General features: G+C 41.6%; 1 protein-coding gene across 1 annotated transcript in view; it reads right to left on the bottom strand.

Moving 5' to 3' along the window:
* RRC1 (RNA recognition motif (RRM)-containing protein) overlaps positions 1 to 15,361 on the bottom strand; it is a 59,466-nt gene that overhangs the window by 16,773 nt on the left and 27,332 nt on the right. Inside the window, exons 5-14 of the mRNA XM_087670029.1 lie at positions 12,357 to 12,426; positions 11,602 to 11,757; positions 11,304 to 11,423; positions 11,064 to 11,229; positions 10,845 to 10,957; positions 10,503 to 10,580; positions 10,148 to 10,369; positions 9,500 to 9,558; positions 9,253 to 9,346; positions 8,976 to 9,113 (exon numbers count right to left, since the gene is read on the bottom strand). Coding sequence (XP_087526155.1) covers positions 8,976 to 9,113; positions 9,253 to 9,346; positions 9,500 to 9,558; positions 10,148 to 10,369; positions 10,503 to 10,580; positions 10,845 to 10,957; positions 11,064 to 11,229; positions 11,304 to 11,423; positions 11,602 to 11,757; positions 12,357 to 12,426 — 1,216 coding nt within the window. The remainder of the gene's footprint in view (positions 1 to 8,975; positions 9,114 to 9,252; positions 9,347 to 9,499; positions 9,559 to 10,147; positions 10,370 to 10,502; positions 10,581 to 10,844; positions 10,958 to 11,063; positions 11,230 to 11,303; positions 11,424 to 11,601; positions 11,758 to 12,356; positions 12,427 to 15,361) is intronic.

Here is a 15,361-nt window from a genome sequence, read left to right as displayed (position 1 = left end):
CACCTACTTCATCATGGTCATCGGATTGTACATATGATCAAGCTCCAACCATATGTCCCGAGCCATAATCAAGTACTCGATATGAGCAATGACAACTGGAGGGCAAGAGAGAAAGAGGAAAGAACAAATGCGAGCATTCAATTTGTCCAAATGTGTCTGTACCTTCATCAACTCGACTTTCTCACCTGAAGAAAGCTTGGAGGCATCACGCTATAGAAAGGTCTATAGCCTCGGTCACAAGCTCCACCAAACCATACCACTCCAAGATGGCAAGCATTATTACACACCAGATATGGTAATTCTCACCATCAAGCTTTTGATCTGAAGGAAGAGCCGGCAACACAAGGACCTTATGGTCCATAATAGCTTGAAACTCCACATCAATTTCGGTAGTTTCAACATCAATTTCGGTTGACATTGTAAACAGAACGACATGCACAAAAACAAGGGCAACCCCTCTAACTCTATGCACAATGCAAGTGCTTGCTAGAGCCTCCTCCGCTCCTCCTCAAAGAGTTTCACTCGCCAGACGCAATGAAAACTCAAAATCTGCAGCAAAAGGCTGAAAGCACAGCCTTTCCTCCTCCATGAGAAGCAAGGACCTCCAAAAAAACAGCAACTTCGCTCCTCCAAACGCAACCTGTTTACCACAGCCTCCAAAGGCTGAAAAATCAACCTTTTGTCACGAAGAATCCTCTCAATCAAGTCTATCCACGATCAGTTAGCCCTTCTACGTTGCTCTAATACCATGTTAGAGTGCAGCGAATGTGGCAGCGTATGGACAAGACTAAAAGAAAATGAACACGAGAGAAAGGGAGAGAGAAAAGAGACTGAAGAATGCAGAAATCTGCAGTCAATGAATGCTGAAATGAAGAGGGAAGATATACAAGGGCTGTAGATGTATCTCCTCAAGCCGTATCTCTCCCACCAGCACCTGGGAAAACAAGTGAGGAGGGTAGGCTGCCAACTGGGCCTAAATAGCAGAAAATAATGCAATAAAATAATGCAGTTGGCTAGCAAAAACTGGCCAACCTGATCAAACAGCTGCTGACTACAACATAAATGAATAAAATAATCAGCAATCATCCTCCAACTGCCACGTGGCATCATCCCTTGCCTAACAAACTGCCCATACATTGTGTCCACTGAAAATGCCCATTGATTGACAGGAATAATGAATAATGCCGTCCGAGAGTGCCTCTGAGAGAACTGACTGCACCAATCGTAACCTGAGAAATGCTAGTCCAAGAGATGAAAAAAAAGAGAAAGAGAGAGAGAGAGGCATACATATGCATGTATGTATGTAGAGGGAGAGAAGGAGAGAGAATGGGTTATAAACGAACCTTTTACAGATTGAACTTGCAAGAGAGGGAAAATTGACTCTTTTTCTTCTTGGATGTTGAACAAGACATTGGTTGTTGTACACGAGGAAAAATAGCTTAGAGTCAAGTGCAAAGAGAAAAAGTGAAGTAGCACATGTCATGATGTGGAACAAGTGGAGGAACACCGAGAAGCTCAAATGACACATTGCATAAAGTTTTCATGATCGTGCTATATTGCTAGAGTTTTGGTCACAAGCGCCCAATCTAGTATTATAGGTTGAAGTATGCACTGTTGTTCTAACCCACCACACAAGTCCAATGCACTATCGAGATGAGCAATGGGAATGGTGGAGTTGTGAGATTCATGGAGTTGGAGAAATAGGTAGAACTAGAGGCACTAAGAGCGCCTAAATAACTTGCTAAATAGGTAAGGAGGGAGATAGAAGGGCAATGTCCGATAGGTAGGTGGAGAGACAGAGAGGTGGGATGGTTGAGCACAACCAAGAAGGGAGGCTCGACTTGTAAAGGAGAGAGCAAGGATGGGCCCAAGATCAACCCCCTCTAAAGGATAGTCATCGAAGAAACACATCTCGATTATATCTCTAGACATCGATCACAAGTAGCAAGGTTGGCCACCAACCAAGGATCCTCTAAAATAGACTAGTGCTACATAAGCTTGGTATAGGCTGGGCTTACTAGCTCGCAATGAAGACAGAAAGCATGTATCAAAGGTCTATCAAATGAAGCAATATAGAAACAGCTTGCCTAGCTGGTGACCAGAATCTAACTCAATGATATGGAGCAAAGGATGCTCCAAAGACACATTTAATGAAGTATGATAGGAATAATCATGATTGCAATCACAATCGCATTTGCATGGAAAGACTCCAAAATCTTTTCCGTCACGTGCATAATATAAGTTGTCATCTTTAAAAGACTTACAAATGTCTATTCTTCAAGTAAGTCCAAACAGGCTGTGACTTTTTGGTTTACTTGATCTGAAACAATCCACTTTGCAGACCTTCATCAGTATTCAACAAGATTCGAACCTTCCCTTTAATCATATCTCAAGGTTAATACATCTTCATGACAGGTCTGATAAATCTCTTCCATATCTCAAACATGTCACAAGTCAACTAGATGCTTGGGAGAGGCACAGGGAAACTATCTATGCCAAAAAACAACTGCAAAACGCAAATCTGGGATACAAAAACACAAGTGAGAAACTACAAAACATAGTTGCTGACAGCACATGTATATCTTGAGAGGGGTAGTCAAGTAAGGGAGTTCTAAGGAATAAAAGGACTAGCACAAGAGAGAGGCCTAGGATGTGTGATGAGGAGGATACTTCAGTTATCAAGTCAGGTCTTGTATGCTTTGGTCATACCCATCCATGTAGTCATTATCCAACCAAATAAAGAGCATCAGCATGTGTATTTACACCAGAACCACTCAAAAGGTACATATGATATCAATGTAGCACAAATATTAGGCAGACCACGCATGTGTAGATAACCCAAATCCTAGGATATGCACACAACAAGAATCCTTTACTAACCAAGTTAGGTCCTGTAAGCCTGGCACATAGCCGTCCTTGCAATGCCCTGTAGTGACACTTTGCATCATCCTAGTCCTACCCTTATGTAGGAATCGATTAGGCACGGAGATCAAGGCAGACAGTCGTTACGCACAGTGGGAGAGACTGATAGAGTGCGAGAGAGCAGAGTAGAGAGTGAACACGTTTTTCGGTACAATGACGAGTGTACCACTTTAGGTTTTTAGATAGATATATGTATGAAAGTACAATGTGCTAAGGGTGTGTTCACACCCGTGCACATATAAAAGGCACGATGGCCCTTTATTTCCAACAACCTCCCATCTAAAGGCAATGTGCCTTAAGAGGAGAAAAGAATCAACTAAGTCTAGGTATATACAAAGCTGAAATAAATATATCTATCCAACTCCCGTCTTCTATCGGCAATGAGCAAACCGCTCTGCTGGAAGACCCTTCATGAGAAGGTCTGCAGGATTATCATCTGTATGCACTTTCATAAGCTCAATGCTCTTGTTGTCAAGTACATCTCTAATGAAGTGGTACTTCACCTGTATGTGCTTTGTCTTTGTATGAAAGACAGGATTCCGTACTAGCATGATAGCACTCTGACTATCACAATGAAGAACACGTAACTTTGTGATGCCAAGCTCTCCCACCAAACGTGAAAGCCATAAAACCTCCTTGCATGCCTCAGTGGCAGCTACATGCTCTGTCTTTATAGTAGACAATGCAACACACTTTTGTAGCCTGGAGATCCAAGAGACTGCTCCTCTTGTGAAAGTAAACACATACCCAGAAGTGGACTTCTTGCAGTTCGCATGACCAGCATAGTCTGCATCCATAAAGCCAACAACAGATGCCTTCTACTTTCCAAAGCAGATACACAACTCTTTTGTGCCTTTGAGGTATCTCATAATACCTTTCACTGCATCCCAATGCTTTTTGTCAGGGGTTGCCATGTATCTGCTGACCACTCCCACTTCAAAGGCAATGTCACGACGTGTAGCAACCATAGCATACATCAAACTGCCGACAGCTGAAGCATATGGTATCTTGGTCATTTCAGCCTTCTCATCATCAGATGTAGGGCTGTCCTCTACACTAAGTTTCACATATGGAGGCAATGGAACTCCAATTGTTTTCCCCCCCTCCATATTGAAACACTGCAAAACTTTGGAGATATACTCCTGCTGAGATAGATAGACTAAGCCTTTCAATCTATCTCTGAGTATTCGCATGCCAAGAATGTGATTTGCATCACCAAGATCCTTCATGTCAAAGCTGCCATGAAGACTTTGCTTCAGTGAATCCAAGGCATGAGTATCCATGCCAGCAATCAACATGTCATCTACATACAAAGCCAAGATAATCAGGCTACCATCTGCTACCTTCTTGGTGTATAAGCAATGATCCACTTGACTTCTATAAAAGCCTTGGGACTACATGAATGTATCAAACTTATGATACCATTCTCTTGGTGCTTGTTTCAGCCCATACAAACTCCTTTTGAGTTTACATACCATTTTTTCCTTCCCTTGCTCAACAAACCCTTCAGGCTGCTGCATATATATGTCTTCATGCAGATTACCATGTAAAAACGCAGTCTTTACATTCATCTGTATGAGCTCCATATCCTCAACTGCAACCAAGCCCAAAATGGTTCTCAATGTAGTCATCTTGACTACAGGAGAGAAAATCTCATCAAAGTCAATTCCATGCTTCCTGCTTGTACCCCTTTGCAACCAATCTTGCTTTTACTTTGGCGAGGAACCAAAAGTGACCTTCATTTTGTAAACCCATTTGCATGGAAGGATTTTCTGCCCTTTAGGCAACTACAACAAGTCCCAAGTGCCATTTTTTTCAAGAGATTCCATCTCTGACAGCATGGCTTTATACCATTTCTTGCTGTCCTGTCTGTCCATTGCTTCCTTAAAGCAAGACGGTTCACTACAGTCTGTCAGCATGACATAATCAACCACATTAATTGCACCAGAAACAAACCTGTCAGGTTGTCTAGTAGCCCTAGACGATCTCCTAACCCAATGGTCATTGTTTGCTGGCTGTTCCTGCAAATCTCCATTTTCAGCATGCTGCCCTGGCATTTCAGCTTGCAAATCAGCATTAACAGCTTGCTGTCCTAGCTGTTCCAGCACATGTAATGGCTCATTTTTATGGGCAATAGCTGGCTGATCATTTCCAACATCATTTCCTGCATTTACAGGTTCATTTACAGCAGGTATTTGCTACTATATAGCGGGTACATTTTGCAATCCAAAAGGTATTTCTTCCCGAAATACAACCCTACGGACCTCCTCACCCTTTTCGGACTGTTTGTGCATGCGATCTTCCCGGAAGATAATGTCATTGCTGCGTACTACTTTCCTTTTCTCGGGATCCCACAATTTATACCCCATTTCACCCTTGTCACCATATCCTAAGAAAATACATTTACAGGACTTTGGCTCAATTTTGTTGCGTTTTTCTTTACGAATGTGCACAACAGCCTCGCAACCAAACACTTTCAGATGAGTATATGAAGGTGGCTTACCCGACCATGCTTCTTGGGAAACTCCCCCCTCCCTTCCCAAAGACCTATTTGGTGACCAATTAATCAAGTGAACGGCTATCATAATAGCCTCTGCCCAAAAACCATGTGGTAATGCAGCATGAGACAACATCGTACAGACCTTATCCTGTATGGTCCGATTCATATACTCTGCAACTCCATTTTGGGGTGGATTATGAGGGGCAGTGAGCTCCCTCTTTATCCCTTTGTTGTCACAAAATGCCTAAAAGGCTTTGGACATATATTCCCCACCATTGTCAGAGGGAAGACACTTAAGTGTCTTATCTGTCTGATTTTCAGCCAATGCCAAGAATTTTTTAACTTATCAAACACTTCGTCCTTGCTACAAATAGCGTAAACCATACTTTTCGTGTAGCATCATCGACAAAGGTGACAAAATATTTCTTTTCCCCTAAAGATAATCCTGGCATTTGACATACATCCAAATATACTAACTCTAGAGGAGAAGATTTCAAAGAAAGAGACTTTTTGTGAGAAGTCTGTGCATGTTTGCCATAAATACAATGATCACAGTGCTCAAAATCAACATAACGAAGACAAGGCAAGTAACCCAAACAAGAAAGCACTTTCATTCCTATTTGACTCATGTGTCCCAACCGACCATGCCACAAAGAAACACTTGGCTGCTCGGTCACAGCAACAACATGGTCACGCACACTATATATATGAAGTGGATACAACGTATCACTCTTACAACCTCTGGCAATAACCCTAGATCCCTTACAGATCTTCCATTTTCCATCACCAAAGGTGGTATGAAAACCATCATCATCTAGCTGCCCTGTCCTAATCAAGCTCTTCTTAAGCTGAGGTACATGCCGTACATGCTGAAGTGTAAAGACAGAGCCATGCTGAAACTGTAACTGCACACTGTCAATACTTACAATCTCACATGCATAGTTGTCCCCAAGATGGACAACAATATATCGATCCCCTACATAGGCAGAAAACCACTCACAATGAGGGGTGACATGAAAGGAAGCACCTGAATCAAGAATCCAGGTATGCATGTCATCATCTATATTTGCAAGTAAAGCATGTGCACCAAAATGTGAAGAGACAAACAGTACATCACTCCCACTGTCACTGTCATGAGTGACTAAATTCACCTCTTCAATTTTTAAACTGCTCTTCTTAGGTTGACTGTCCTTCTTCTCTTCCTTGCAATCATCTGTCTTCTTGCATTTTCCTTTCTCTTTCTTCCATTGTAGCAGTCGCGTTTAAAGTGACCCTTCTTGCCACAATGATGGCATTCAACATCTTTGTCACGCGATTTACGGCATCCCTTACCATCATATTTGCCCTTTTGTTGTGATCTGCCCCTAGTATGCAAAGCACTGGAAGACTTACTGCATGCATTGTTCTACCAATTCATCTCTTCCATAAGTAGAGCACTCTCTACATCAGCATACAAAAGGATCACATTAGAATTGCTCATAGCAGTCCTGAATGTATTCCAACTCTCTAGTAGAGTGCAAAGCGAGAAAGTAGCCTTAAATTCCTCATCAATCATGAACTTCAAGGCAACCAACTGGCTGAAAATGGAGTTAAACTCACTCAAGTGAATAGACATTGCTGTACCTTCTTTCATACGCAAATCCATAAGCTTTTTCAGCCAATACACTTTGCTTGCAGCACTCTTCTGTGCATACAGTTCTTCCAGTCTAGTCCATATAGCATATGCAGAATCCAAACCTTCAATGTTGAAGAGCAAGGCATCAAAAATCGATAGCTCTATGGTTGAGCGTGCAAGCTCATTCAACTCATCCCAATCGTCCCGATCCATGTCCGCAGGCTTTGCCCCTTTAGTTTTGATCAGCTTTGCCTGCTTCTTTTGTAACAGGATCTTGTAGCATTGTTTTTGCGACACTGCAAAATTATGTGCGCCTTCAAGCTTCTTTATATGCATCAAATTACTGCTGTCATTACTGCCAGCCATGGTTTTCAGCCCAAACAAAAAACCGGCAACTGCAAGCCCAAACTGTCACCCAAGTGACCAAGGTACAAACAAGTACCAATCAGCAATAAATGACCACGCAGAAGTACAGATTTCAGATCTGTAATTAAGTTTTCAGAAGCACCAAACCAAGTGCTACAGCATTATCCAACTGATTACAGCTGTTCCAAAGGGCATGTGCATCACATTACATGAGAAATCCCAAAATTTCAGCTGCAATTTCTGTTGTACATGTACCCACGGGCATAAAATTCGACACGAACGATCAAAAGCCCCAAAATTTTGTGCTCAAAGCATTAAACACACATCTGCATTTCCTTTGTCATGCATAGGACTGTCCAATTTCGCCAAAATAAAGCAATTTCAGCAAAACTCCCAAATTTTACCAAGTGTTGATGTCCAAATTGCACGGAATTCAACCTGCATGTACATAAAATGACCAAATGCTGCATGAATTTTGCCCAAATCGCAAAAGACCCCAAATTGCACGGGGTCCAATGTGCCTCAAGTTGAGAAACTGGGTCAATTTCAACCCAATTTGTGCATGTACATGAAAAGCCCCAAATGTCGGGGACAAAATGTCACAAATTCCTGCAATTTCTAAGACAAATTTGCTTGTCCTGCATCAAATTTCCCAAATCTGGGAAAAGCCCCAAATTTTTGGGCCAAAATTGCAGAAATTTGAGATTTTGTGCTTACACATGTGAAACCCCGTCAGTGGGTATAAGCAATTTTCAAAAAAGATTGACTGACAGGTCTGGCTACCCATCAGTCGTGCGTTGTGACGCCCGCCTGTTCGCCGTTACGCGCTAATCGCCCTGCTGGACACAGCGCCTATCGCAGTTCCCTCACGCCGCGTCAGCTGGTCGCCATGCAGTCGCCCCGTCACGTGCAGCTGTCGCCTGTCACACGCTTGGTCCACACCTGCTGCAGTCGCCCGCTACAGTCGACTGTCACTACCTGCAGCTTACACCTGTGACTCTCCTGCTCGCCTTTGAGCTCTCGTCGCCACCCTGGTCTTCTGCCTCAGCATGACGACCGTCTGCAGCACCTTACGCTCTGATACCAGTTTGTAGGAATCGATTAGGCACGGAGATCAAGGCAGACAGTCGTTACACGGTGAGAGATAGAGAGTGCAAGAGAGCAAAGTAGAGAGTGAACACGTTTTTTGGTACAATGACGAGTGTACCACCTTAGTTTTTTAGATAGATATATGTATGAAAGTACAATGTGCTAAGGGTGTGTTCACACCCGTGCACATATAAAAGGCATGATGGCTCTTTATTCCCAACACCTTGCTTCAATGTTTACATCTTTACGGAACAAAGCTGGCCCACTGATCATTGTGAATTTGCCATACATATCCTATAGCACCCCTACTCATCAATATAACAAAGAACCAGCCAGACTGGCAACCAGCATTACATTAAGCAAGCTTCACCAATACCTAGAATTCAGGACTTTTTATTTTAAAAATTTATGAAGATCAAGTTTGCAATCCAGCTAAAATTCTGTCGGGAACTTCTAGCAGCAAAAAGAAGGTTTTTTGGGTACCTCTCCAGCAGCCTCCGCATTATCAAGAGCAAATGCCATTGCTTCCTTTATAAGCACCCGTTCTAAGGTTAAAGCTCGAAGCATATCCTCAAATTCATCTCGTTGACTGTCAGTTAAGGCTCTTTCTTGATCCACTCTCTGATACAGTAACAGTAAGTTCAGTAAAAAGGAAAGACTAGAATTTTCCATAACCCTGACTTCAGTCAACTGATCACGCACTTTGAAAACCTTTACAGATTTGACCTTTAAAAACCAATAAATAATGCCCCACACTTACTCTTCCTTTTCCAGCAGCAAATGTGTTGCCAGAAGCTTTCTCGAGATCAGGACTTTTAATACCTCCTTGTTGGGGCAATGCAGGAGGGATCCACCTGATAAAGAAAATGTGTATCATTTTAAGCCTATCAGTAATTTCTCTCCACATGCATTGCAACTAATTCCCCACAAACTCATTGTTTGAACAGCTGCTTTGTGAAGCTAATCACCTCCGAACTGGAGTCCATGTCAGGTTGTTGCTCTCTTACCTGCCACTTCCAGTTATCATAATGAAAGGTTCCGTTCGCCATCTCTGAAGAGTATCTCCCTAAGTTCAATCATACATTGACAATCAGACCAAGACATGCATATACAATAATGACACCCATTAGGTACCAAGTAATGGGATAAGGATGGAACCCAGAGAAATCAAGCTAGACAGGCAAACAAACTACTATGGCCGATATAGATGAAAGTAAAGAGTGCACGGAGGACAACAAGATGTGTAAAGTGAAAAGAACACAAACAAGTGCACACAAGGCCTCCTGTATTGAAGCGTTACCCATTGACACAGAGAGAGAGAGAGAGTTCATGCATTCTCAACTGTCATTCCAAGCAGCTAAGGTAAAATGTGAAATATAAATTATCCACATGTCCAGCTGACTCCAATTAACTTGGCGTAACATTTTAAAGCTTGAACAAGCAAGGCAAACCATAAGCATGCCCTTACAGCAATGCTAATAAAGCAGGAAAGGAAAAGGGAAGAATGCATCAAGGAGGTAAAACCATTATCTGACAAAACATACAAAGTTGGAAATAAAGGAAACAGAGAAGAATAAGGAGCCCTTAGGATGCTCTGCTCCTTGCTACTCTTCCATTCCCTTGTCAACCCAGATACTGAACTTGAGAGCTTATACCTGAGCAAACGAATATAGCCGCCAAACATAATAGGTGTGATCTTTTGATCCCAGATCAAACAAAAAGTTGAAAAGCGGATTGTTGCGACCCCTCTCCATGATAGCTTGCTCAAATGCACAGCCATCATCTAGCACAAACAAAGCCATCGTATCTATGACATGACGAAGATGTTCGTCATCTGGTGGAATCACTTGAATATCTGGCACATTTGGTGTGACCACCTGGAAGAGAAAAGTCAAGACTGAAAAAAAATGTGTGCTTCAAAGGCCGAAGAGGAATCATTCCAATGCTTTTAAGGCATTGAACCAGATGACAGTCCTTCAGCCAGATTTGAATATAAATCAGCACACGTACCACTTCAGCTGTCTGGCTGGAAATAGGAGGAGCTGGTGGAGCACCTGGACCAGACCATGCAACCTTGGCTGCAGCACCCTGTGAAGAACACTTTGGCAATTCAGATATAGTTCAAGTTGATCCACACAGATTAGGAAAAACCTATGCAGATATGTTTGATCCACTCTTGCCAAGTATTCAGCACTGCTGACTAGAACATCTTTCCATACAATGAACCATCCAGCAAAGAGCAAGAACACAACTGATACAAATACAACCATCTCTCTATTTGTCCAGATATGTAGACTGTGTTCATGATACCACAAAAAAGTCTTATCCCCATGAAAAAGAGCCATATGTTACCTCTTTAGACCTGACTGCCATTTGACCTGGTGGTGGTGCAGGCAGAGCCTGGGCTGGCAGAGCCACTGCTTTACCCCAACCAAGTCTCACCTCATACTCGTAAAGGATAATGCCTATAAAAATGCAAAGAAGCTGAAGTTGATTAAACAGATTTTTAAAACGTTTTTTGCATTCCCACATCCCTTGTTTAAAAAGTCCCAACTTAGGAGGATTTCTCACCTTGCATTTCATCCTTTGCTGCTTGTGCATCAGCCCTTCTCATAAATGCAACAAAACCACAATTCCTCTGTCTTCTTCTTTCTTCATCAGTCCTTGGCCACATTATTTTCACACTTGCAATGGGACCAAAGCGTCCAAAAGTGCGTAATAGAAAGTTTTCATCAACCTAACACCTTATGAATCAGTCCCCCACACTGCACAAATAAGAGAAGAAATTTATACAAGTAAAAAAAGAAATACCTGAGGTGCCAAGTTCCCCACATATAAGTTTGTGGTTAGAGGATCTCCATCATCGAACGATCCTACAATTTTCCCATTTGGGTCGAGATCTTCAGGGAGTTCATCGAAGCGACTAGGCGGCTGCCTGACAAGAAAATGGTTACACTTGCATATGTGATCAAAACTTTGACTTTAAGATTTACAAGCCTTGTCTACATGCCCTTATATACATGTAAAGACCAATGAAGTAAGAATGATCACAAAAATAAGTGCCCCTAGACTAAAAACACAATGATCGTGTTCAAATCAAACTTCTTACGCTTGAATTGCCTTTTTGTCTACTTTCTCGGTTTCTGAGCTCACGTTCTTGAGTTCTTTTCTCCCTCAACTCTTGCTCCATCTTTAATTCCTCCATGAAATTATCAATGTTGCGTGGCTTTGAGCGGTCTCGCTCCTTACGTTTTTCCTCTTCCTTCTGCAGAAGTAATCACCATTACAAAACACAGACAGCTCAATAATATCCTTCCGAAAATCATAGCTGAAACCATTCACAATTCTACTAGAGATCAGGGAACTCTTTGTAAAGAGCAAAGAAGAAAACAAGCACACTCAAAATGCATGATCAGAAGTTCAAAATGTAAAGAACACATTGGAAGTGAACCCAATATACTTGAAAGGAATTAAGCTAATACATATTTACGGGGCAAATGAGCCTTAATGTGTAGTGTAAGTGTGAAAAACTAAGGTATTTTTAACCTGCACTAGATCTCTGACAGGGATAAGTTTGCTAGGCACAAAAGTAATGCCAACTATGTATTGTCCTGTCAGTGCCAAGTCAGTAAGAGATCTACTAAGATCCTTGCCTCAAACACACAAAAAAAATGGTACAACAAAATATGGCCTACAAGCTCACATTTCTTTCTTCTTCGAGTTCCTGCCCTTTCAAAAAATCATCTACCTGTATGTCACGTACTTGCATTTTATGCACATTCCCACACATAGACAGCCATGATTAGCTTTACAATGCTGAAAGACCATCAACCTGATGTACTTAAGGGTGAGTTACCAACTTACCTTCTTTTCCGGTTCTTTCCCACTACTAACAGCAGCAGCCAAGCTAGGAGGTAGGAAAGATGGTACGTATCTGCATAAACATGTCATAACAGTTAGAGAACCTTGTTAGATCACCCACAAAAATTCATAGCAATCAAGTTCTATAACGTTCAGTTGTACTTGAATGAAACTATCACATATTCTGCATCCTCAGTTACTTAAAACCCAACACTATAAGTTAGAGAACCTGATTAGATCACCCAGAAAGATCCATAGCAATCCCATAACATTATGTTATCAGTAATAGTACTATTGGATTTCCTGCATCCTGACTTACCTACAACCCAATAGTATACATTGACATGACTGACACATTGACTACAATGATTTCATACTGATATGGCCAGAAATTATACCACTAGCAAATCACATCATAAGATTTCAGACCTATCACACTACATATTCCAATGCTCTTGAAGATCCACTGTTATCAGAGTACATCATGTCAATATCAGATACTTTGCAATACTGTCATGTATTCATCATAATTGAATTACTGGAAATTCCACTCATTGACTTTGTCAAAACCAATGAGCTCATGAAAGCCATTGAGTTTACACAAATTCACACAAGGAATAAGGCAAATACAGATTATAGCTTCAGTGTGCCTTTGAAAATTATTCGTGAATATCATATCAATAAGAGATTGGTTTGATACTATCATTTACTCATCATAACAGAATAAATGGGAACTCCGTGCCTTGGTATTGGTATAACTGATGAACTCTGCAGAGCTTGTTCAGCACATTCAAGGACACATCAAACTCAAAGACATATCTCTCTAAGAACAAGAGGAACACAGGTTCGAGTTCTGATTGGGCCTATGCAATAGACATGAGCAGGCCCATAATCAAACCAATTGCTTCCGAGTAAACCACCAGTACCAGAATCCCCACTGATACACAACAAGCCATAGCCTTACCAAGTCATATTTCTGGCCCAATCTTGAAACCGGGTGAGCTTGATTTAGTCCCCCTCCCCAGGTTTTTTTTTTTTTTTTTTTAAGGATGTCCTATGAAAGCTCTTAACAAGTATATTACAAGAACATTGTTGGAATCTTCATATGAATTTTCTATGCGAAGTGCCAAAGACATGTGCATTTGAAACTTTCAGCTATAGATGTGCATCTTGTTGATCATAACTATCTATTCTAGTAGATCTAGCCCACACTTCAAGGCATTAATCCTTTCTATGTGTGAGCTGACCCTAATGTGCTTTGAGTCTAATCACACGTGCCCAATCAGGTCATAAAGGTGAACATGTATACTATCTTTTCTTTAAACCATTGTGTGGATCCACCATAACCTATGATCACTCATCAATAGCCAACTCTAATGCACTTCTCTAGATATCTAATAATTACAAAGGAAACAAATCTAAAAATGATTTAATACTGTTTGACAGCTAAGATCATGTGAGAGAAGGTGTAGTCTTCAAGTGCAAGTATCTTTCCTTTGATTGAACCAAGGCTTGGACTTCGCAGATCTCTTCTACATAATGGTGTTTCAAAGGCTTTGTTGGATCATCATGGTTTCCAGTGCTAGTCATTGAGGATTCTTTATGACACTTCTCTCCCGGTGTTACTAGTTTTGCTTTGGTGTTAGGAGGGAGTTCTAGCCACTTTATCCATAGCCCTAGTGGCACTTCGTAGGTCAACCTCAATTTTCTATAGCAGTGTCCTGTCCTCTTGCAATTTACATGTGTGCCTATCTTCCATATTCACTCATCTATCGCATCCCCCCAAGTGGCCAAGAAACCACGGCTTTTTTTTTTTGCCAGGTGTGTCTGTTTTTTTTTGGGGGGGGTATATATGGGTGGTGGGCAGGAAGGGGGATAGTAGTGGAATGTAGTATGTGTGTGGGTGGCTAAATGGAGGAGAATGAAGGAGATGATGTGTGTGTGTGTTAGTAAACATATATCTTGTACCATCATCTATTGTACCTGAGCTTCAGTGTGAGTCACACGAGGATATTACAAGCCGTGATATTGTCTTTGTTTGTCATTTAATGTGCCTTGGATACTTTAGATAGAGGATATATAAGGGCATTACTTTTTGGAGACTATAGATTGTCCTAGATGTCCACATTAAGGACATGGCCATTACCAATTGTGGCCCTAGTTTGCCTATATATAAGAGTCATCCTCTTTCATTCATTCATCGCATCATTGTGATCATTCAGCCAGCCCTCCTCGTTCTCTTTCGTCCTCTTTTAATTTAATCAGTTGGATAATGCTGGAAAATGGGATTAGAAGGCTACCACTTGGCAAAACTTGCCAATGCAATTGGGAGCAACGTTTTTAAGGGCTAGTGGAGTTTATTCCAGCCATTGTGAGAGAGGAGGAGGCTGCTAGAGAGCAAGGAGAGGCTGTTGATGTAATTTGCAGCCACCAGAGATTAGTCCTACAGCATGTGACATCAGTTTGGAGTCCTCCAAGAGCAAGTGACAGCAGTCCAACATTCTTCTAGCGCAAATGACAACATACAAGAGGCAACAGTCTTTCTAGTGGTCCTAAGCTGGAGGTGACAGCTTCCATGGCTCTTTGAGTAGAGCAGCAGTATTTTTTCAATGTTTCTCAATGAAACTCAAAAATTTCTCTCTACAACATTCTCTCTCGTCCCCAATCATCTCTCAAGTTATCTCGACATTTTCTAGCAATTTGAGCCGTCAAGGAAAGAGATTTCAATCAATCTACGCTATGAGCCCTAATTTACAGCAAAAATTAGGGTTTTGATAGCCACCTCGAGATGCGTGCTCAAAATTGAGGACATGGGACTTGAATTCTAGCAACTAAAATTGAGAAATTCCATGGAGATTCAAGAGGCCAACCAGCTAATATCAAATTTGAAGCTAAATTTGTCTTTTAAGGAGCAAGGTGAATGCCAATCCCCAAGCAAACCAAGGGGCAAATTGGTTTGGAGGCTTGCTGGCCAGTTTTGATAGCAAGAGGCACTTGGATTAGCTAAG

Source organism: Lygodium microphyllum, chromosome 3 (assembly GCF_053477565.2).
Source record: "Lygodium microphyllum isolate KBCC chromosome 3, Lygodium_microphyllum_v1.1.10, whole genome shotgun sequence".
NCBI lineage: Eukaryota > Viridiplantae > Streptophyta > Polypodiopsida > Schizaeales > Lygodiaceae > Lygodium > Lygodium microphyllum.
This window is presented reverse-complemented; position numbering and strand designations above follow the sequence as displayed.